At 42.9% G+C, this 24,508-nt stretch overlaps 1 protein-coding gene and 1 pseudogene across 1 annotated transcript; both read right to left on the bottom strand.

The window, feature by feature from the left end:
* The window catches only part of LOC110160420 (NLR family CARD domain-containing protein 3-like), a 197,359-nt pseudogene that overhangs the window by 152,010 nt on the left and 20,841 nt on the right, over window positions 1–24,508 (bottom strand).
* On the bottom strand, window positions 2–22,812 carry LOC129410250 (NLR family CARD domain-containing protein 3-like). Its single transcript, XM_055157744.1, has 7 exons — window positions 22,727–22,812; window positions 22,418–22,622; window positions 20,545–22,330; window positions 20,301–20,474; window positions 17,585–17,758; window positions 4,287–4,333; window positions 2–1,049 (listed from the first exon to the last, which is right to left on the bottom strand). The coding sequence occupies exons 1-7, from the start codon at window positions 22,784–22,786 to the stop codon at window positions 514–516; spliced, it is 2,982 nt and encodes a 993-aa protein (XP_055013719.1). The 5' UTR covers window positions 22,787–22,812; the 3' UTR covers window positions 2–513.

The raw sequence follows: 24,508 nt of genomic DNA, 5'->3' as shown, positions 1-24,508 counted from the left end.
TAAAGTCATGGTCATGTCCATGGACCTGTTTATTCACTTGTTTATTGATCACTATTGTAGAAAACAGTCAGTACAAAAACAAACACAGAGGGAGCTCCAACACACCTAAAGTGTACTCGAGTAAAAGTACTGTGAGTACAAGTACAACAATGATGTTCAAATAAACTACCCAAGTAAAAGTATTTGGTGATTAAGTGTAACACATAAACTCTGCTTCATGTTTTGGTCATGATGGTTATTCTGCATTCATCCAGAGACATTTCAAAAACAAAGTGAAGCCAAAGTGAAACACATTTAATATGACACAACTGTCAGCATGAAGATTTTCTCAAAGGAAAATGATGGGTTATAAAAAGATTCTTACAAATAGAATTTGTTGAAACAAATGTGAATGTAGCTCATGATCCACCTGGGATCAAACTGAGGCCTAGTATCAGCGAAATGAGAGTGAAAAACAACTATGAATGACTCTATGGATGATTTGATTTAGAGACATGAAAAGTGAAGATTCTCTTAATCCAAAGGAGAACACAGAGACACTGAGGAGTCAGGCCAGAGCCTAAACCCAGGGAGCAGAGGCTCAGTGAATGTGGTGTTGAAGGTGTGGAGGTGGGTCAGTTGGTCAGAGGAGACTGTGTAGAAGGACAGAGAACCAGCAGGACAGTCCACAAACACTGCTACTCTCCCAGAAGAGGAGGACCAGGAGTGAGGGAGGCAGGTTTGCTTGTTATTATGCCAAACAGAGAAACCATCTTTAGAACAGGACAAACTCCAGGACTGATCATTCCATCCAAACACACTCTCACTGCCTCCTTTCCTTGGGATTTCTCTGTAAGTCAGTGATACATCAACCCTTCCACTCCACTGGACCTCCCAGTAACAGCGACCAGTCAGACCAGTGAAACACAGAATCTGAGGCCTGTGCTCAAATCTATTTTGATGATCTGGGTAAAGCTCCTCTTCTGTCACATGTGTCACCTTCTTGTTGTTGTCAGACAGTTTGAGGTTTCTGTGAGCTGTGTTTGGATCCAGAGTGAGATCACAGAAATCTGATGGAGAGAAAAACACAACACAGCAGCAGTTAGTCCCATGTGGAGACACACATTTTATTAGAGTTTAATATGGACAAATGTTTTCATGAAAGATGGATTTAAAGGCTTTCACTTATTGATGATTCAAGTATTTTTTCAATGTATGTATTATTATTTTTATTTCTTAATCACTGCAGTCTTATATTTGTCTAATATTTCTTTTGCATCAGCCCTGTATTTCCTTTAGTTTCAGAGCCTCTCACACATCTATTTCATATTATTTTCAGTGTAAATGTGAGTTGTGTGTAGTTTGTGCAGCTCCAGTCTTTGACGTCACTCCACACATTCCTACACTCGTCTGTGCTCCATGACACAGACTTTGTCCTTTAAAATGTCTCTATATGAATCCACAGTCACTTGTGCTTGTGTGTAGACAGTCCTGTGCTGAGTCCAACAGCTGTGTCTGTGTCAGTGTGGCTCCAGGGCTCCTCCTTTACTCCAGCACCACTACTTCTGATTAGGGTTAAATGAACAAATTAATGGCCTCCATTTGTCAATTTCTTCACATTTACATGTACATACAAAGGAACTGAAATTGGATCTGTCCCCTCATCCATACAAGATGGGAATAAACACTGCAGCCTACAAATGGGGACAAAATTGTTGGTACCCCTCTGGTAATGAAAGAAAAATCAACAATGGTCACTGAAATAACTTGAAACTGAGAAAAGCAATAATAAATACATTTTTTTAAAAATCCTGAAAAATAACCAATGAAAATCAGACACTGTTTTTTATTTGTTGTTCAACAGAATTATTAAAAATATATATATATATATTGTGGTAAGTAAGTAACTGGACAATAGGGACATGTTAAACTTAGGTGTGTCCTCTAATCTGCATCACAGGTTCTTCAAACTTGGGGGACATGTGTCATTGTGCTGTTTGGAGACATGATGGACACAACACTGAACACTGACCAGAGAAAGAGAAGAAGAGAACTGTGTCAGGAGACTAGAAAGAAAATGACAGACAAGCAGGTTAAAGATAAAGACAATAAGACCATCTCCAAGCAGCGTGATGTTCCTGTGATTACAGTTACACATGTTCTTCAGAAGTTTAAGGTTCACAGGACTGAAGCCATCCTCCCTGGACGTGGCTGCAAGAGGAAAATTTATGACAAATTGAAGAGATGGATCATACGAATGGAACCAAAGAGCCCAGAACAACCTCCAAACAAATGAAATGTGAACTTGAAGGGCAAACTACACCAGTGTCAGATCACACCATCCATCATTGTTTGAGCCAAAGTGGACTTCATGTGAGGACACCACTGCTTGAGAGAAAATCATAAAAAAGTGAGACTGGAATCTGTCACAATGCAGATTGACAAGCCACAAAACTTCTGGGAGAATGTCCTTTGGACAGATGAGACAAAACTGGAGCTTTGGCAAGACACATCAGCTCTATGTTCACAGACGCAAAAATGAAGCAGACCAAGAAAAGAACACTGTCCTACTGTGAAACACGGAGGAGGCTTGGTTTTGTTCTGGGGCTGTTTTGCTGCATCTGGCTCAGGGTGTCTTGAATCTGTGCAAAATACAACGGAATCTCAAAACTATCAAGGCATTTTGGAACAAAATATGTTGTCTAGTGTCAGAAAGCTTGGTCTCAGTCATAGGGCATGGGACTTCCAACAGGATAATGACCCAAAACACACAGCGAAAAACACACAAGAATGACTAAGAACAAAACATTGGACTGTTCTGGAGTGTTCTTCTGTGAGCCCAGATCTCAATTCTACTGAACATCTGTGAAAGGAGCTGAAACATGCGTCTGGAGGAGGAACCCTTCAAACCTGAGACAACTAGAACAGTTTGCTTACAAGAAATGGGTTGAAATACCAGTTGACCAGTGCAAAAGTCTCACTGACAGAGAAATAATTTGTTTGCAGAGTTTGCCTCAAAAGGTTGTGTAACAAAATATTAAGTTACGGGTACCATCATTTTTGTCCAGGCCAGTTTCATTATTTTGTTTTTTCTAAGGATTCTGTTGAACCACAGGTGAAAAAAAGTGTTTGATTGAACAATTTTCAGTAATTATTAATTTATTATTGCTTTTATCAGTTTTTTCAGTGATTTTATCCACGTCTGTAACATGAGGATATAGGGAGGAGAAAAAAAAGAGAACAGCCCCAGAGCATATCAGTGCACGGTAAGGGGGAGTGCACAAAAAACAAAACAAAAAACAAAAACACCACCACCACAGATCAGCACATAGTCAAAACACAGTACAAACATTTCACACGACTAGCAACAGAGGAAGGAGTGTGAAGTTAACCCAACGTAAGCAGGCAGCCATCCAGATCCACAGCCACAGGGAGTTGGATACAACGGACCTGCCACCAGGCTGGGGTCTAAAGCTGGGAGGTGTAGTGTTGGCACCATACTAAACATTCAAAAGCAATTTCAGTACTAAGGAGCAGACTCGATATCCAATCATGATTTTGATACCATGATGATAACTAAAAACACTTTATCTTTAGGAAATAGAATGTGATTTTCAACATTAAATCATAGAACTTTCTTTATATTCCCATGTGCTCTTATATGTGTGTAATCCCTCAGTGGTCCAGGTCGGTTCCATAATGGTCCATGAGTTTATATTCATGTATGTGCTCTTGTAATCGTTCTGTTACAGCTGAAGATCATTCAATACATTTCTCATTTCTGTCCTGTGAATGGGATGTATTATTGATAGTTGCTCAAATTAATATCAAGTTTTAATGCTTAGTATAATACTTAGTATAGATTAGTATCTGATTTTGGACTTTTTACAGTTGTAGTTCTGTTGGGGCTTGGTGCTCCTCCTTTGCTCCAGCAGCAGTAGTTCTGTTCTTGGTGCACACAGGGGCTGAGACATGTGGCTTTGTGTTGCAGGAGCTTGTTCACAGCTGCTGTCCTTTTGCCAGTGTTTGTGTGATATCTGCTGTTGTTCTAGTGATGAGGAGGAGTGACAGCAGAGGCACAGCTCAGAGGAGAACAGGAGATTAGTTTAAATCCACTGTCTCCAGAAGAACAATGAAGATCACTGTTGTACATGTTTGAGCTGAAACATGAGGGCAGTTACACAGCTCCAGACTGAACTCTTCAGGAAAAAACTCTGGATTCAGTCACGGACACAACTGTGGAGCACACAGTCTGAGGGCTCTCACACAGTATTATTATTAGTGAGTGAAATGAACTCAACACTTACACTTTCTGAGTCCTGGTGTTAACCACTCAGCTCCAGCAGGCTCCAGTCTGAAACACATGACATCAGCCTGAAACATCAAGTTGTTTTAAAATCACATTTTTAAAACAGGTTTGTTCTGAAGTTTTTAACACCATTCATCTAAATAAAAGCATAGAAAGACATACAATACATGAGATGTTTCAAACAAACTAAAGCAATGATCTGAATCCGACACATGTATGTCACCTCCTCATGAAGCCTTTTCCATTCTCCATGTTCACTGGTGCTTTCTATTGTCTTTCACTGTTTCACTTTATAGACTCAGGTCAAAGGTCATACCTCTGCTCAGACTCTAATGACCAACCCTACACTCTTTAAAGCTTCTATATGACACTAAATGGACTTGTGAGCTTTTGGTCATGTTCTGATACTGTTACCTCCTCAGAAACAGACCTGAGTTGTGTTTTGTTTCATTCACACATGTTTGACTCATACTAACATTATTATTAGTCTTTTGCCATCTCCAAAGCTCAAAATGCTCTGTTCCACGTTCTGATGTAATGAAGAGGTTATTTTCATGTTAACAGTTCCCTTTTATCTTCAGTTCAATAGAGATGGGAAATTCTAAGGCTGGAACTCACTATAATCCATTTCATTCCCCTCGCTTTCACGTTCAGTTCAGTGACGGGTCCAGGATGATTCAAACTGAATTGATCAAACATCTTGGTATTTGTCTGAACCCTGAACTTCATTTCAAACCTCATATTGATTACGTCATTAAATAGTTTGTGCTGCAGTCTCCAGCTTCACCACTAGAGGCCGCCACAACACTGCAGGTGCATTAATGTGTTTTAAGCCAATCCTGTTCCTCTTCACAATGTCAGGAAGTCTAAAGGGACAAAAGGTTTATGTGACAATATGAAATGATTTGAACTTTTGTGTTTCTTGCAGCTCCTTCACATCTGATTTAATTTGTCTCATTTTTGTGTCTGTCCTTTGAAAACGCCAGATTTCAGGATTTATTGCATGTTTTGTCAGATTACATTCACTTCAGATTATTATTCAGATGTTACATCCTGTTGTGGAATTTCTAGACTTCAAACATGAAAAAAGAAGTGAAAAGTCGTCTTGAATCAAGGAGTGTGATTTATTGAAGCAATTGTGCACACAATCCCAAAACTCCCTGTTCCTGACAGAGTCGTCTGTCCTAAACTGTGACAGAACAATACAGACAGAGTCTTTCTACCCCACGGGGGCATAAGGCACAGGGATGATACACACATAAGATAAGACCTAGTCTCATCAGAGAACAGGTCAACACAAGGCTGGATCAACAGTCAGGAGAAGAACAAGCTCAGATTGATATAAACAACAGACACAAGGACAGAGTGTTGTACGTGGGAGAACAGTTCAGATTACAAAAACTAATCTAAAAACCAAGATGTAAGAATCAAGAGGCTGTGAAAACATCACTTAACAGTCGACATCCGATGGAGCATTTATGATGAACCTAGAGCCAGGAAAAGACACTGATGGAAAGATTTCCAGAACAGTCCCCACACTCCTCTTTAAGTGACTCGGACTTGAGTAGTACTTTTCCCAAATACTTCTGATCATTTCTTGGACCTCGACTTTCTACTTCTACTTGAGTAATATTATTCTGAAGTAGTGTGACTCTTACTTGAGGACAGTTTTTGGCTCCTCTGACAGTAACACATGTTTTTTCAGGTAAAACTAAGTATGTCATCACAGTTATACATCTCCATGGAAACAAGCAGGTGACTCTACCAGGCCAGGTTACAGGTCAGATCTGTGGAGAGGCGACCCCGCTCACAGTCACACAGCAGCAAAAACAGCAGGAATGGAAGAAATGAAATATGGACTGAATGAGAGGAGAGAGAGAGGAATCACTTGTATTTATTTTATTTTTTTTGAGGTTTCAGACTATTTAAAAACTGCTTTGTCAAAGTGTGTCACCATCTAACTGTGCATCTAAACCTTTGGTCCAGTGACAGAATGGAATTTTCTTTTGCTCTTAATAAACCACACAAAATAACTGTCTTTTTTCAACTGATTTTGAGCTGAAATGATTTAGTCCCTGAATCAAGGACACGTGAGCTTCAGATGAGACGAGAGAGAGAGAAGGGTTTTCTCAAATATTTTATGACACTTCATAAAGTTCTGGTCCCGTACACATATAACACCCACACATATCTCTCACACTACACATTTATCTTCATCCAGACACTCGCTGCAATTAACACTGCAATTTTTTTCAATTACGTAAAAATATATGAAAAATATTGGACTATTTTACATTGAGTAGAGACTCTGTTGGAGCACACAGAGACACTGAGGAGTCAGACCACCAGAGCTTAAACCCAGGGAGCAGAGTGTGAGTGAATGTGGTGTTGAAGGTGTGGAGGTGGGTCAGTTGGTCAGAGGAGACTGTGTAGAAGGACAGAGAACCAGCAGGACAGTCCACAAACACTGCTACTCTCCCAGAAGAGGAGGACCAGGGCTGAGGGAGGGGTGTGTGGTTGTAATTATGCCAAACAGAAAAACCACCTTTAGAACACTCCAGACTCCAGGACTGATCATTGCCTCCAAGCAAAGTGTCAATACCACCTCCTTTCCTTGTGATTTCTCTGTAAGACAATGATACACAAACCCCTCCACTCCACTCGAGCTCCCAGTAACATCGACCAGTCAGACCAGTGGAACACAGAATCTGAGGCCAGTAGTCAAATCTGTCCTGATGATCTGGATACGGCTGCTCCTTTCTCACACGTGTCACCTTCTTGTTGTTGTCAGACAGTTTGAGGTTTCTGTCCGCTGTGTTTGGATCCAGAGTGAGATCACAGAAATCTGATGGAGAGAAAACACAACACAGCAGCAGTTAGTCCCATGTGGAGACACACATTTTATTAGAGTTTAATATGGACAGATGTAGTCATGAAAGATGGATTTAAAGGCTTTTACTTATTGATGATTAATTTATTTTTTTTCAATGAATCTATTTGTATTTTATTTCTTATTCTTATATTAGTCTAATATTTCTTTTGCAGCAGTCCTATATTTCCTTTTGTTTCAGAGCCTCTCACACATCTATTTCATATTATTTTCAGTGTAAATGTGAGTTGTGTGTAGTTTGTTGCTGCAGTGACAAAGTGCAGCTCCAGTCTCTGACGTCACTCTACACATTCCTACACTCATCAACAATATATTTTACAGATTTTTGCAACAGCTATAATCCGCATTTTTCCACAGAATTTGACAATGTCTTGAAATGTCTTCCATATCCCACCCCACTCTCGCCTTTACAAAAGTGCATTCCAAATATATATCTAAGTAGATCAAATGTAATAAAAAAAATAGCTTACATGGGATCTGACAAACATGACATACCCACTGAATGATTCTCATTCAGAAAGAATCAAAAGAAACAAACAACAACAACAAGGATAGGACCTATCCATCCATCCATCCATCCATTCATCCATTTTCGTCCGCTTATCCGGGGCCGGGTCGCGGGGGCAGCAGCCTAAGCAGGGACTCCCAGACTTCCTTCACCCCAGACACGTCCTCCAGCTCCTCCAGGGGGACCCCGAGGCGTTCCCAGGCCAGTCGAGAGACATAGTCCCTCCAGCGTGTCCTGGGTCTTCCCCGGGCCTCCTCCCAGTGGGACATGCCCGGAACACCTCCCGAGGGAGACGTCCAGGAGGCATCCGGAACAGATGCCCGAGCCACCTCAACTGGCTCCTCTCAACGTGGAGGAGCAGCGGCTCTACTCCGAGCTCCTCCCGTGTGACTGAGCTCCTCACCCTATCTCTAAGGGAGCGCCCAGCCACCCTGCGGAGGAAACTCATTTCGAGGGCTTGTATCCGCAATCTTTTCCTTTCAGTCACTACTCAGAGCTCATGACCTTAGGTGAGAGTAGGAACAAAGACTGACCGGTAAATCAAGAGCTTCGCCTTTCGGCTCAGCTCCCGCTTCACCACAACGGTCCAATACAGCGACCGCATCACTGCCGAAGCTGCACCGATCTGTCTGTCAATCTCACGTTCTGTCCTCCCCTCACTTGTGAACAAGACCCCGAAATACATGAACTCCACTTGAGGCAGGGACTCTCCACCCACCTGGAGAGGGCAAGCCACCTTTTTCCAGTCGAGAACCATGTCCTCAGATTTAGAAGAGCTGATCCTCATCCCAGCCACTTTACACTCGGCTGCAAACCACCCCAGTGCACATTGCAGGTCCTGGTTCGATGAAGCCATCATGACAACATTGTCTGCAAACAGCAGAGATGAAATCCTGTGGTCCCCAAACCGGACCCCCTCCAGCCCCTGACTGCGCCTAGAAATTCTGTCCATAAACACAATGAACAGAACCTTGTGACAAAGGGCAGCCCTGGCGGAGTCCAACATGCACCGGGAACAGATCTGACTTACTGCCGGCAATGAACACAGCTCCTGCTCCGGTCATACAGGGACCGGACAGCCCTTAGCAAAGGGCCCCGGACCCCATACTCCCAGAGCACCCCCCACAGGACACCACGAGGGACACGGTCGAATGCCTTCTTCAAGTCCACAAAGCACATGTGGACTGGTTGGGCAAACTCCCATGAACCCTCGAGCACCCTATGGAGAGTGTAGAGCTGGTCCAGTGTTCCCAGGACAAAAACCACACTGCTCCTCCTGGATTCAAAGTTCGACTATCAGCCGGATTCTCCTCTCCAGTACCCTGGCATAGACCTTACCGGGAAGGCTGAGAAGTGTGATTCCCCTGTAGTTGGAACACACCCTCCGGTCCCCCTTCTTATACAGAGGGACCACCACCCCGGTTTGCCATTCCAGAGGTACTGTTCCCGACCGCTAGGCGTGAAGAGGCGTGTCAGCCAAGACAGCCCCACAACATCCAGAGACTTAAGGTACTCAGGACGGATCTCATCCACCCCCGGAGCCTTGCCACCAAGGAGCTTGCCAACCTCCTCAGTGACTTCAGCCAGGGTGATGGATGAGTCCGTCTCCGAGTCCCCAGCCTCGGCTTCGTCCTCGGAATGTCCCCAGTCAACAGCTCTCCCCCTGCACTGTAAACAGTGTTGGTGAAGAACTGCTTCCCCCTCTTGAGGCACCGGACGGTTTTCCAGAATCTCTTTGAGGCCGTCCGATAGTCCTCCTCCATGGCCTTCCCAAACTCCTCCCAGCTCCGAGTTTTTTGCCTCCGCAACCGCACAGGCTGCAGCACGCTTGGCCCGTCGGTACCCATCAGCTGCCTCAGGAGTCCCACGAGCCAACAAGGCCCGATAGGACTCCTTCTTCAGCTTGACAGCATCCCTTAATTCCGATGTCCACCACCGGGTTCGGGGATTGCCGCCGCGACAGGCACCACAGACCTTACGCCCACAGCTCCGAGCAGCCGCATCAACAATAGAGGCCGAGAATGAAGCCCACTCGGACTCCGTATCTCCAGCCTCTCCCAGAATCTGGAAGAAGTCCTCCCGGAGGTGCAAGCTGAAAGTCCCTCTGACAGAGGGCTCCGCCAGACGTTCCCAACAGACCCTCACTACACGCTTGGGCCTGCCAGGTCTTTCCGGCTTCCTCCTCCACCAGTGAACCCAACTCACAACCAGGTGGTGATCAATTGACAGCTCAGCCTCTCTCTTCACCCGAGTGTCCAAGACATGCGGCCGGAGGTCAGATGACATGACTACAAAGTCGATCATCGACCTCCGGCCTAGGATGTCTTGGTGCCACGTGCACTTATAGACACTCTTGTGCTCGAACATGGTGTTCGTTATGGACAAACTGTGACTAGCACAGAAGTCCAGTAACAGAAAACCGCTTGGGTTCAGATCGGGGAAGCCGTTCCTCCCAATCACCCCTCCCCAAGTGTCACTGTCATTGCCCACAAGGGTGTTGAAGTCCCCCAGTAGAACAACGGAAAGGACCTACTACTGTAAAAAAGATCAATATTGACTTTCTTTCTGAACTCTGCAAAGGGTTTCAAAATATCTTCATTTAAATATAGTTTGTTCTGAATAAAATATGTTCTTCTCTTCATTGCCAAACAATCCACCATTGATTTGAACCAAGCACTAACAGCAAGAGGACCCTGCAGGACAGCTCAGTCTATAAACTGAAGTTGATGGGACCCCAGTTTTTGGATATAGATGTGGTATTATCATCTTGGCATCTAAAAGGAAGCTCACAGCTCAAATGTGACAGGTTTTGTTCATCACCTCCTGCCAGAAGTATTGGATTATTTTGCATTCCCATATGCAATGAACAAATGTCCCTCAGGCTTCTCTGCACTGAAAACATGAATCAGGTATTCTGCTGCTTTATTTATTGAACTTCACATGGTTATATATGTTTGCATTCTCCAATTGTATTGAATTAGCTTTAGGCTAATGTTAGATGATTGTTTTGGGGACATAATTTTCCACTCATCTTCAGAAATTTGTTCATTCAAGTCCAGCTTCCATGATTCAATTTTGGAACCAGACACAGTCCAATTATAGAATGATGAAATCATCCCTGTTTTAAAGTACTTTTGTAATTAACCCCTCAAGGGGAGTAAGATTTGGGATTTGAAAAGATTGAATTTGCACTGAAGAAATAAAACTGGATTTGCAAATATATTAAGTGCTTATGTGATAAATTTTGTAATGAATTCCTCAAAAGACATCACTGTTCCCTCAGTAAAAAAGATTGGCAATTTTTCCAAGATCCTTGGAGGAACCAATAGCATAATTAGTGCTAGAAAATGGACACTAGAATGACACTGTAGAAAACGGGAGAATCATGAGGGGAAGGCCAGATTGAACTGGTGAGTGTTTAGGAGTGATCCGAAGTGCTGTACCAAGTCCAAGTTCCTGATGGATTGTGGGAGTGCACTTCAGAGGGAGAGAGCGGCGGCGGTGAAGGCTCGGTCCCCTAGGGTCCAGTTCTCCCCTGATGAGAGGAATGAGGAGGCTGGTGTAGGCTGATTTGAGGTGGCAGGTGGGACAGTGCAGACAGAGGAAGTCGGTGAGATGGGGAGGGACCAGGTTATGGAGGGACTTGTAGGTGAAGAGGAGGACCTTGAAATGAAAGTGGTATTGTACGGAGAACCAGTGGAGTTGCTTGAGGACAAGAGTGGTGTGGTCGCTGGAGCAGGTGTGGGTGAGGTGCACCTGCATAGACCGTCAGGTGACCACAGGCATTTCCATTATTCATTTAAACACAAAATCACAAACTGAAAAAAAACAAACAAGCAAAAAAAAAAAAAAAAAAAAATCGTTATCCATTTTTTCATTTTTGTTTTGGAGACAAATGGAGAAAATTGTTGTTTTTTGTTTCCTTATTTTTGGTTTTATTTTGAAAAAAATGAATGAATGACTGCTTTAGACCATACAGAAGGCTATTGCAGTAGCTGAGTCTGGAGGAAATACAGGCATGGTCCATGGTGGCGGATGATGTGGCCGAGGGGAAGCACGTAGATGATGAAGAGGAAGGGACCGAGCCACGAACCTTGGGGAACACCAGTGGTGATGGGGGAGAAGTGAGATTTGGAGTTATTTAAGGAGATGTAGTGGTGACAATCAGAGAGGCAGGAGGAGAAACAGGAGAGTGCAGTGCCGGAGATGCTGATGGACTGTAGACACTGGAGGAGGATGGGTCAATGGTGTCAAATGCTGGGCTGAGGTTGAGGAAGAGGAGAATGGAGAGGAAACCAGAGCCTGAGGCAAGGAGGAGGTTATTAGTGACTTTTAGGAGGGCTGTTTCAGTGCTGTAATGTGGGCGGAAACCAGATTGAAATGTTTCGAAAAGCTGGAAGTTGAGGAGGTATTGTTGGAGTTGGGTGATGATGGCACATTCTATTATTTTGGAGAGGAAAGAAAAATTGGAGATGGATCTGAAGTTGTCCAGGTTGTCAGGGTCCAGGCCAGGTTTTTTTCAGAATTGGTGTAATTGTGGCTAGTTTGAGTGCAGGAGGGACAGAGCCAGAGCTGAGGGAGGTATTTATGATGTTGCTGATGAGTGGGGTAAGAATAGGGATGCAGGCTTTCAGGAGAGGAGATGGGAGAGGGTCCAGATGGCAAGTTGTGAGTTTCATAGTGGAGAGAAGTTTGTTTGTGTCCAAGAAGGATAAGGGGGGATGACAGCTTGTGTTTGTGATTGGGTTGAGGTTGGATTCTGGAGAGAGATGAGTGGAGCGAGAGCTATTGAGTGTGGAGTGAATGGAGTGGAAAAATGATAAGTATTTATTGCATTTCTTTGTGGCAAATGAAGAGGTGACATAGTCCATGGGTATGGTGAGCTGAGCAAATGTGGAAAACAGGGTGTGGGGGTTAGAAGAGTTGGAGTGGATGATGTGGGAGTATTAGTTGGATCAGGTGGTTTTGAGAGCTGTGTTACAGGTGGAGGTGGAGTCTTTGTAGGCTTCGGCTTGGACAGTGAGACCGGTTTTGTTATGGAGTCGTTCAAGTTGTCTGCATTTCCTTTTGAGATGTTGGAGTTCAGGTGTGTGTAGCAAGGGGCAGAGGTGGCAAAGGAGACTGTTTAAGTTTTGCGGGGATCAAGCAGATCAAGGCAGGAAGAGAGGGATTGGTTGTAGCAGTCATCAAGATCTGAAGTGGATGGGTTAGTGGGGAGAGAGGAGGTGGATGATATGGAGAAGGCAAGAGTCGTAGGGCATAGTGAATTGAGGTTGCGGAAGGTTATTGAACGAGTTTGCTTTGGAGCTGGGGCGGGAATGAGTATGTCCAAGGTAACAGCCAGGTGGTCAGAGATAGAGAGGTCGGTTAGTGCTAGGTTATGGACTGTGACTGAGGCTGAGGAACAGATAAGGTGAAGAATGAGTCCATGGGTGTGTGTGGGTGAGCTGACATGTTTTGTGAGTGAGTTGGATGGTTTTAAAATGTCTAAGAAATCTGTTGTAAATTTTAAAATAAATAACTTCAGCCAGTTATGTAATACTTAAAAAATATTGCATTTGAACTGTTTTCTTGTGATTTTTTTTTTTTTTTTTGTGTGTGTGGGAAGAGGCAGTCTGCATATCTAGCAGATGTCCTTTGCTTTGGAATACACAGTTTGCACACATGATTGAAAATAAGTAAACACTCGGGTAGACTGGAGGGCAGGCAGTGAAAGAGTGAGCTTTTTTTTTTTTTTTTTTCCACATATTTCGCTGCTACTACTACATCCCTCACTATAATGCATTTCACCTCACTGTCTCACTGTTTTGCAGACTTTTTTGTAGTGCAATTTTGCATTTTTTTTTTTACAACATATGAACACGCATTGTGTTCCTCTGTGTCCTAATTGCGTAAAGGACTGTAGATCATTGTCAATCAATCTCCTCCATTCCGTGTCTCCTGTACAGTACAGAATGTGTTCAGCTGTCAAATTTAAATAAATGTTCGATTTCTACCAGTGTGCCAGTTTTCTCACCGACAAAACTCACAATGCTGACGGAACATTCTGCACTAACAAAGGTTCCTGCAGTCGCACCTAAAAGGCAGAGGAATATCCTAACCATAGCACAAAAAGTTGGACTTCTGGATTTGCACCGGGGCAGGTACAGGCCACTGGGACAGGTACGGGCAAATAGTTGCTGATACAGGCGGGTTTTAATGTTCTAGAATTTTACGGATGGGTATGCAGGCGGGTAGTAATTACACACGGGTGGGTTAGGACTAAATCAGGACTAAACCAGGACTAAACCAGGTCTAAACTAGGTCTAAACCAGAACTAATCTTGGACTTAAGAGAGAGAACCCCGAACCCGTGGAGCAGGGTGTCCACAATTCTGATGATGCTTCAGTTAGAATGCTTTTAATTTGTGTGTGATTTATTACAGGCACTGGCGGTCTCCAAAAATGGACCCGTGCAAAACTCTACACTGTAGGGCTCCATTACGGAATAAATTAATCTTTTGTTACAAAAAGAAGGAGGAAAATAAAATAAGGATGTCAAGAGCAATATGTTTTAAAAAGGGTTGTAACTGTCATGTCTGAGAAAAGTGTGGTGAGGGGTTTTACAGCCTTAAAACAGATATAATAATGTAAAATATAAAGCTGACTACTTTGCGGTTTTCGCCTATTGCGGGTTATTTTTAGAACCTAACGAGGGATGTGCTCCTCACCTTCCACGGTGGTTGGTCTCTCTCCCTCTCATTCAGCTCGGGTCCTCTGCCAGAGGCCTGAGAGCTTAAGAGTTTTGCGCAGTATCTTTGCTGTTCCAGGTACTGCACTTTTCTGGACTGAGATGTCCATTGTTTTTCCCGGTATCTGTTGTAGCCACTCTTCCAGTTTGGGGGTTACGGCCCTGAGTGCTCCAATCACCACAGGCACCACTGATGCCTTCACCTTCCAGGTTCTCTCCAGTTCTTCCTTGAGCCCCTGGTATTTCTCTTGTTTCTCTGTTCCTTTCTCCTTATATTACCATCTGTTGGTATTGCGATGTCCACCACCACGGCTCTGCTCTGTTTCTTATCCACCACCACTATGTCTGGTTGGTTCGCCATCACCATCCTGTCAGACTGTATCTGGAAGTCCCACAGGATCTTGGCTTGGTCGCTCTCCACAACCTTTGGAGGTGTTTCCCACCTTGATCCTGGGGTCTCCAGCCTGTACTTTGCACAGATGTTTCTGTACACTATGCCCGCCACTTGGTTATGTCACTCCATGTATGCTTTCCCTGCAGCATCTAACACACTGCAGTATCTCTATCTACTTGCACAGTCTACACCTTGGGTCTTGTTCTGTGTGGTAGATCTGGGCCTCTATTGCTCGAGTGGCCTCGAGCAGGCAGGGCCTGCTCCTGTGCAGCCAGTATGAGTGCCTCTGTGCTGCTTCAGACCAGCCCTCTCAAACCACTGGTAGAATTATATATATATATATATTAGGGCTCGGCACGTTAACGCGTTAACTTTGCGTTAACTAATTAAGTCATTAACGCCGACAATTATTTTAACGCCGTTAATGAAGTTTTTATTATTTATTTATTTATTTTATTGTAAACATCTGTTTCTCACTGGCTTTTATTTTGAAAAAGTCCACCGCGAGCGTTTCTTTATGTTTGACATCTTTTCTTTAAACTATTTTCACTTTCTTCTGACCACATGAGATGCAATGTGCCCGAGCCTCCGCAAGCCGCGGGCCCGGCCGCGGGTTCAGCCGCGGGCACCGGCTCTGAGCTGAGCTTATTTCTTTAGTTCAGTGCTGGAGTAACTGATTTACCCAGATACCATTGGAAGAAAAAATTTATAAACTTGGACTAATATTTCCTAAGAAATATCAGTCCAAGTTTATAACACTGATCTAGAAATGATTACTAGTGTATTGTTCATTACTTACAGCATAAAAAATATTCAATAAATATATTAGTAGTACAAACGTCCATTCCATATTTTTTCTTGAGCCTTCCCTGAATACCTTGAAGGCTCTGAGGTTCCCCTGTGAAAGAAATGCTGTTAGCACAACAAATGTTTGGCTCTTTCATTTACATTTCCAATAAAAGAGTGCTATACTCTACTTTTTAATTCATTAATTGGTTTTGCGTATAACATGCGATTAATCGCGTTTAATCGTGATTTTTTTATTTTTATTTCTGCCCAGCCCTAATATATATATATATATATATATATATATATATATATATATATATATATATATATATATATATATGGTGCTTGTCATGCCATAGCCTTATTGGTGGCCGTTAGTCCAACACAAAAATTTGTATGCACTGGCCATAGTTGATCCTAAAGAGGCCGTTACAGACCTGACTTTTGCCCCAAAAGTCAGATTTTTAACAAATATGCACCAAAATGCCCAAGTAAGGCCAAGGATAAGTATAAATGTCTATTTTAGCCCCATTTACACAGCTAATCAATAGAAAAAAGTGATTTTGGTGTTTAGTGGCCCTTTATGATGCTTTGGTTTTGCAGAATACAAATATAAATTCAGTGGTAATGCAACAGACCTTGATTCCATATTCACCCATGAGAGATTATTCTGGGAGGAGAAATAAAACATTATTTTTCTTAGTTGAGTTGCCAAGTAACACCAGTAAATGTCGGTACATTTCAAATTCTCTGCATCAAATGGAGATACAATCAAGTTCAGTGAATACATGAATATTTCTGATTCCAAATAAATTACCTGATTAACTCTGACATTTTAGTAAACATCTGTCTTTTTCAAAATATCCCCCTGGCACCACCGGGGGGATATTTTGAAAAAGACAGATGAATTTGGGTAGTATATTCATTTTTAGAATACTGGTCATACCTATAAGTGATATTGGTAAAGTTTGCCACAGCTCCAAGTCTCTGGAGGTGGATTCTATTGTTCTGTTCTCGTGAATTGTTCTTCTAGCAGAAGTACTATTTGAATGCCCGAATATGTAAAACCAGAGGCATTGTTAAAAGCAAACACATTCTGGGTTATATTTGGATTAAGTAACATTAAAGATTATTATGTTATTATGTTTACTTTCTAACTGGCAGATAAAAACCCTGATTGCTGGTTCAGTGGTTTGTAGTTTTGTTAAGAATAAGATTCTGTGTTCATTGCTACCAATCTGAACCACTTGTATTTGCTCACTAGACCTTATGGCTGTTTCTAAATGTTCAATAGCCAATGGTGACAATCGTGAACCCTGATGACAACCTCTCCTGATGTTGAACAGGGCAGAATTACTTCATTTGTCATAACCTCAGCTACAGGACAGCACTGTAATCATTAGATCCAATTAGGAATTAATGATTTACACTACTTTTACTGCTTCAGACTCTGTAAATTAGCTTTTTTTGTAAATTTTGCTATTTCGTTGCATTGTATTCTAAGCAATAACAATTATTTTCATACATATTTTGTCCAATTTGTGAGCTTTTCCTCTCAAGTAATTGTATTGTTTCTTCCAAGTTTGACAGGGAATTAATTAACTAATAATTATTATACTGAATGATATATACTATATATATATATACTGATCTTTTATATAAGGAACAACATACTCTGTAGGTACTTGATCAATATGAATATTGTAGTTTGGTAGGATTCTGAAATCTCCATATATCCACATAAAAAAAATAAATAAAAAAATAAATGCATGACTATATTTCTTTTATACTTACTCTTCCACGGGCAAACTGTTAACCAGTGAACACCTGCAGGCTCCAGTCTGAAGGAGAAAACAGATATTTCATTACTGTGGCTCATTAAGACTTTATGTTTAATCTGTTAAAATAGGCTGATTCTATGTGTTACTAGTGTGTCTGGTACAGTTACTGCTTCACAAGAGCCACGCTGTGAGGACAGGTCCATACCTGAGAGTGTCCAGTGTGCAGTGGGGGTCCTCCTGTAGAGCAGACAGGAACTTTACTCCTGTGTCTCCTGGATGGTTGTAGCTCAGGTCTAGTTCTATCAGATGGGAGGGATTGGACCTCAGAGCTGAGGCCAGAGAAACACAGCCTTCCTCTGAGACCAAACAACCTGACAGTCTGAGGACACAGATTATTGTAGTATGTCAGTTTGAGTGTAACATTAAACCCAAATGAGGCAAATAGCAAGTCCCATACAGACGTGGACAAAATTATTGGTACCCCTCTCGCAATGAAAGAAAAATCAACAGTCATCACTGAAATAACTTGAAACTGATAAAAGGAGTAATAAATGAAAATGTACTGAACATTGTCCAACAAAAATCAAACATTGCTTTTCACCTGTAAACAGACCTGTAAACAGAATCATTAGAAAAAAATAAATAAATAAATAATAATAATAATGAAACTGGTCTGGACAAAAATTATGGTACCCTTAACTTAATATTTTGTTGCACAACCTTTTGATGCAAACTCTGCAATCAAATGATTTCTGTCACTGGGACTTCTGCACTAGTCAACAAGTATTTTGAGCCACTCCACGTGAGCAAACTCTTCTGTTGTCTTAGGTTTGAAGGGTCCTTCTCCAGACAGCATGTTTCACCGATCAATAGGATTGAGATCTGGGCTCACAGAAGAACACTTCAGAACATTCCAAAGTTTTTTTCTTAGCCATTCTTGGGTGTTTTTAGTTGTGTGTTTTGGGTCATTATCCTGTTGGAAGACCCATGACTTATGACCGAAAACAAGTTTTCTGACACTAGGCAACACATTTCGGTACAAAATACCTTGATAGTTTTGAGATTCTATTGCATCTTGCACAGATGCAGCAAAACAGCCCCAGAACATAACCAAGCCTACTCCCTGTTTCACAGTAGGAACAGTGTTCTTTTCGTGGTGTGCTTCATTTTTGCATCTGTGAACATAGAGCTGATGTGCCCAGTTTTGTCTCATATGTCCAAAACACATTCACCCAGAAGCTTTGTGGCTTGTTCATATGCACTGTGGCAAATATCAGTCTCACATTTTTATGATTTGCTTTCAGCAATGGTATCCTCACATGAAGTCCACTTTGGCATAAACAGTAACGTATGGTGCGATCTGATGTACCATGCCCTTTGAGTTCACATTTAATTTGTTTGGAGGTTGTTCGGGGCTCTTTGGTTCCATTCGTATGATCCATCTCTTCAATTTGTCATATATTTTCCTCTTGCAGCCACATCCAGGGAGGTTGGCTTCAGTCCTGTGGACCTTAAACTTCTGAAGAACATGTGTAACTGTAATCACAGGAACATTAAGCTGCTTGGAGATGGTCTTATTGTCTTTATCTTTAACCTGCTTGTCTGTCATTTTCTTTCTAGTCTCCTGACACAGTTCTCTTCTTCTCTTTCTCTGGTCCATGTTCAGTGTTGTCTCCATCATGTCTCCAAACAGCACAATGACACATGCCCCCCTTTAAACAGGCAGACTGACTGAAGACAAGTTTGAAGACACCTGTGATGCCAATGAGAGGACATACCTAAGTTTAACATGTTAACATGTCCCTATTGTCCAATTACAATCTTTTCAATCATTTTTGTCCAGGTCAGTTTCATTAGTTTGTTTTTTAAATAATTCTGTTGAATAACAATTCAAAAACAGTGATTTTCACTGGTTATTCATCAGAATGTTTTATTTATTATTGCTTTTCTCAGTTTGAAGTTATTTCAGTGACCATTGTATATATATGAGAAGGAAAGAGGCCGAGGACTAGTGAGTGTGGGAACCACTGTCCAGGATGAAACATCCAAGCTCCTTGAGTACATCAAGGATAAGGCCCCAACAGATCAGAGTGGCTGATATCAAGAAATCCTACCAATGGCTTGAGAGGGCTGCTCTGAAGGACAGCACAGAGACACTGATCCTGGCTGCTCAGGAGCAGGCCCTGGGCACTCGAGCAATAGAGGCCCAGATCTACCACACCAGACAAGACCCACGGTGTAGAATGTGCAAAGAGACCCTGAGACAGTCCAGCACATAACTGCAGGGTGTAAGATGCTGCAGGGAAACAAACATGGAGCGACATAACAAAGTGGCAGGCATAGTTTACAGCAACATCTGTGCAGAGTACGGGCTGGAAACCCCAAGGTCAAGGTGGAAAACACGCCCAAAGGTTGTGGAGAATGATCCAGATACAGTCTGACAGGATGGTGATGGCGAACCAACCACACATAGTGGGGGTGAATAAGAATCAGAACAAAGCCGTGGTGGTGGACATCGCCAAAGGAACACGAGAAACTAGAAAAATACTAGGGGCTCAAGGAGAGCTGGAGAAAGCCTGGAAAGTGAAGGCATCAGTGGTGCCCGTGGTGATTGGAGCACTCGGGGCCGTAACCCCCAAACTGGAAGAGGCTACAACAGATACCGGGAAAAACAACAGACATCTCAGTCCAGAAAAGTTCAGTACTGGGAACAGCAAAGATACTGCGCAGAACTCTTAAGCTCCCAGGCCTCTGGTAGAGGACCCAAGCTGGATGGGGGTGAGAGACCTACCACCGTGGAATGTGAGAAACACATTTATATATATATATAGATAGATAGATAGATATAATGCTACTTTGGGCAATTCCCTTTGTCCACAACAGGTAATGTAATAATAGTAAATAATATGAACCCCTCTGACCTGAGCTGTTCCAGTTTACAGTGACGACTCTTCAGTCCAACACACAACATCTTCAGGCCCGAGTCCTTCAAGTCATTGAGACTGAGGTCCAGGACTCTCAGGCTAGAGGACTGGGAGCTGAGGACTGAGGACAGAGCTTCACAGCTTCTCTCTGACAGGTTACAGCTGCTCAGTCTGGAGACAGAAAACATTGTTGAGGTAGAAGTTGAATCAAACCATCCTCTGTTAAACAAATGTTACTCACAGAGCTTTGTTGGAGGCCTTGACCACTGGCAGCAGCCTCAGGAGAACCTCCTCTGAAGCAGAGTATTTCTTCAGATCAAACTGCTCCAGATTTTCGTCTGATGACAGTAAGATGAAGGCCAGAGCTGACCACTGAGCAGGAGACAGTCCACCTTCAGACAGACGTCCTGAACTCAGGTACTGTTGGATCTGCTCCACCAGAGAACGATCATTCAGTTCATTCAGAGAGTAAAGCAGGTTGATGCTCCTCTCTGCAGACACATCCTTACTCAGCTTTTTCTTGATGTACTCAGCTGTTTTCTGATTGGTCTCGGAACTACTTCCTGTCTGTGTCAGCAGACCTTGTAGAAGGCTCTGATTGTTCGACAGAGAAAGACCCAGAAGGAAGCGAAGGAGCAGGTCCAGGTGTCCATTTGGACTCTGTAAGGCCTGGTCCACAGCTGTCTGGTGAAGATGCTTTAGTTTTCTTTTTGCACTGAAAATTGTAGACTTCTGTGTTTTCTCTGAGAGCAGGTTGATCCCAGTGTTGATGAAGGTCTGATGGACGTGAAGAGCAGCCAGAAACTCCTGCACACTCAGATGGATGAAGCAGTAGACCTTGTCCTGGTACAGGCCTGGCTCCTCTCTAAAGACCTGTGTGAACACTCCGGAGTACACTGAGGCTGCTGCAGTGTCCAGCCCACACTCGCTCAGGTCACTCTCGTAGAAGATCAGGTTTCCTTTCTGCAGCTGCTCAAAGGCCAGTTTTCCCAGACTCTTCACCATCTTCTTGGTCTCTGGACTCCAGTGTGGGTCTGTCTCAGATCTTCCTTCAAACTTGATGTTCTTGACTTTTGCCTGAACCACCAGGAAGTGGATGTACATCTGAGTCAGGGTCTTGGGCAGCTCTCCTCTCTCTCTGCTTTTCAACACATGCTCCAGAACTGTGGCAGTGATCCAGCAGAAGATCGGCATGTAGCACATGATGTGGAGGCTTCTGGACGTCTTGATGTGGGAAAAGATTGTGTCGGCCTTGTCTCTGAACCTCTTCTTGAAGTACTGCTCCTTCTGTGGGTCAGTGAATCCTCTGACCTCTGTCACCAGGGAGACACACTCAGCAGGGATCTGATTGGCCGCCGCGGGTCGTGTGGTTATCCAGAGGCGAGCGGAGGGAAGCAGGCTCCCCCTGATGAGGTTTACCAGCAGCACGTGCACTGAGGCCGACTCTGTGGGGTCGGTCAGGGCCTTGGTTTTGGTGAAGTCCAGAGGAGGTCTACACTCGTCCAGACCGTCAAAGATGAAGAGCACCTGGAGGTCTTCAAAGCTGCAGAGTTCTGCTTGTGTTTGACTAAAGAAGTGATGAACAAGTGTCACCAAGCTGAAGCTTCTCTCCTTCAGCACATTGAGTGATCTGAAAGTGAACGGGAACAGCAGCTGTATGTCCTGGTTGGCTTTGCCTTCAGCCCAGTCCAGAGTGAACTTCTGAGTGAGCACTGTTTTCCCGATGCCAGCCACTCCCTTTGTCAGCACTGTTCTGATTGGTCCATGTGTGTGAGCTGGGCCTTTAAACATGTCTTCACATGTGATGGTTGTCTCTGCTGGGTCTGGTTTCCTGGAGGCTGTTTCCATGTGTCTGACCTCATGTTCCTGGTTGACCTCTGAAGACCCTCCCTCTGTGATGTAGAGCTCTGTGTAGATCTCATTCAGAAGGGTGGGGTTTCCTGCTTTAGCGATGCCCTCAAACACACACTCAAACTTCTGCTGCAGGTTAGACTTCAGTTTACGCTGACAACCTCCAGAATAACTCCCTGAATGAAGACAACAGATACAAGCCTGAGTCTCAGAGAAGATAAAATGACTGTGAGCATCTTGTTAAATGTGTTAAATGGTCCTACTGCTCCACAGACGCTCAGCCAGCTCCTTCTGCTTCATCCTCCTCAGGAAGTTCAGTGTGATCTTCAGAACAGCCTCACTGCTGCTCCTCTGCTCTTCATCCTCATCCTCCACAGGCTCTAAGCATTCTGGGTAATCTGTACTCAGAACCTTGTGGAGCTTCTTCAGCTCCTTCTGGACAAAAGTGAAGATGTCCTCCTCCAGAAGCTGAACAGACACATTATAAACAACACAAATGCAGTCAGTGTCAGATCTGTGTCAAACAAGTTCTCATTCATCTGAACATTTCCAAACTTTAGTGAATGACAGACCTTAAATATGGAGTCCAGCTGTGTCTGATGGTGCTGACCACTGGAGACCTCTGGACCCATCTGCTCCACTCTGTGAAAGAGACACATCAAACACAGTCCTACTGTCCTACTGTTTCATTCAGTAGTTGTGGAAACTCACTGCTCTGTGGCAAAAACAATGGGAGGTGACATAGACCAGTCACTCCTGAGGGACTCACAGCTGGGACCAGGTTCAGATGGAGGATGTTTCTGGTGGATTCTGAGACACAGAAGAAAACACACTTCAGTCACAGTAAAACACATGGGACTGTTCTGACTCAGGTCAGATACTTCAGGAGGTTCTACAAAGTGTTCATGAGGCCTTCACCACAGACACTTCATTGCAATGGTTTGAACAAACAAACACTACATTTTCTGTTTTACAATATTATTTTCATTAGTACAGAAAAAAATACAGTCAGACACAGTCCTACTGTCCTACTGTTTCATTCAATAGTTGTGGAAACTCACGGCTCTGTGGCAAAAACAATGGGAGGTGACATAGACCAGTCACTCCTGAGGGACTCACAGCTGTGACCAGGTTCAGATGGAGGATGTTTCTGGTGGATCCTGAGACACAGAAGAAAAAACACTTCAGTCACAGTAAAACACATGGAACTGTTCTGACTCAGGTCAGATACTTCAGGAGGTTTGACAAAGTGTTCATGAGGCCTTCACCACAGACGCTTCAGTGATATGGTTTGAACAAAGAAACACTACATTTTATGTTTTACAATATTATCTTCATTAGTACAGAAAAAATAAAATACTTTACCACTTTTTTTTGTTTTAAATATCAACCCTTTTCATGTTCCAGGTAGAAGCCTGACAGTGACACTGAATGTTTGGTAAACCAATCCCCTCTTAAAATCCTCCAGTGTTTATGTTTAAATGCACACTCAAAATCTAATTATAATTTGATTTCTGGAATAATCAGATCATTGAAATGTAACTTAAAACTGAAAAATCTGATGTGAGATGATTTCTCTCAAAAAGACAAGACGTCCTACACTGAAGCGACACATGTGCACCTGGTGTTTTTGGTCATCACATTTCTTTAGTTCATGTAAACACACACAACAGTCACATCTGATCATTGGTTCAGACTTACTGTAGACCAGGCTCCTTTTTAAAATCTATAATTCGTCCAATAGAGTCTTCACTTCCCAGCGCCGCCCTGCTGGTGGTGGGCGAGGTTGCGTCCTCTCTGTGCTCTCTCTGATCCATGCTCAATCCAGAGTCCTACAGAATGACATCACAGTGTTTAGCCCCGCCCACTGCTCACATGGTTCATCTCATGGAGTTTTTTTAAGAGCCCCTTAAAAAGACTTTCAAATCCAAATGTAAAGGAGGAGATGCTAAAAGAGCCAAACATGTTAGAAAATAGAAGTGTAGAATGAACGTCTGGACAATACTGAGATCAGAATGGTATGGAGATGTGCTCCTTGTGGAGATTCTCAGTTTCATATGTTTTTATTCATGTGCAAACAGATAAAGATACGTCATTCAAACAACACATGTACACACACCTTTTTTCATTTTTACACAGATAACACATAACTTACAAACTTAACTAACAAAAACAAATGACTCAAGAAATAGGAGTAGCATCATACAATAAAATAATAATAGATTGATTAAAAAAATATATACCATTACTAATATTAATAATAAAAAAAAAAAAAAAAACAAAACATTTTTATACAATTTAATACAATTAAATACATTTTTTAAAAAGGGCTTGGTTTGTGGTTGGTTTAGACT

The sequence above is a fragment of the Boleophthalmus pectinirostris genome, unplaced genomic scaffold, assembly GCF_026225935.1.
Source record: "Boleophthalmus pectinirostris isolate CB_2022bp ecotype Guang Dong unplaced genomic scaffold, ASM2622593v1 HiC_scaffold_22, whole genome shotgun sequence".
Lineage (NCBI taxonomy): Eukaryota > Metazoa > Chordata > Actinopteri > Gobiiformes > Gobiidae > Boleophthalmus > Boleophthalmus pectinirostris.
This window is presented reverse-complemented; position numbering and strand designations above follow the sequence as displayed.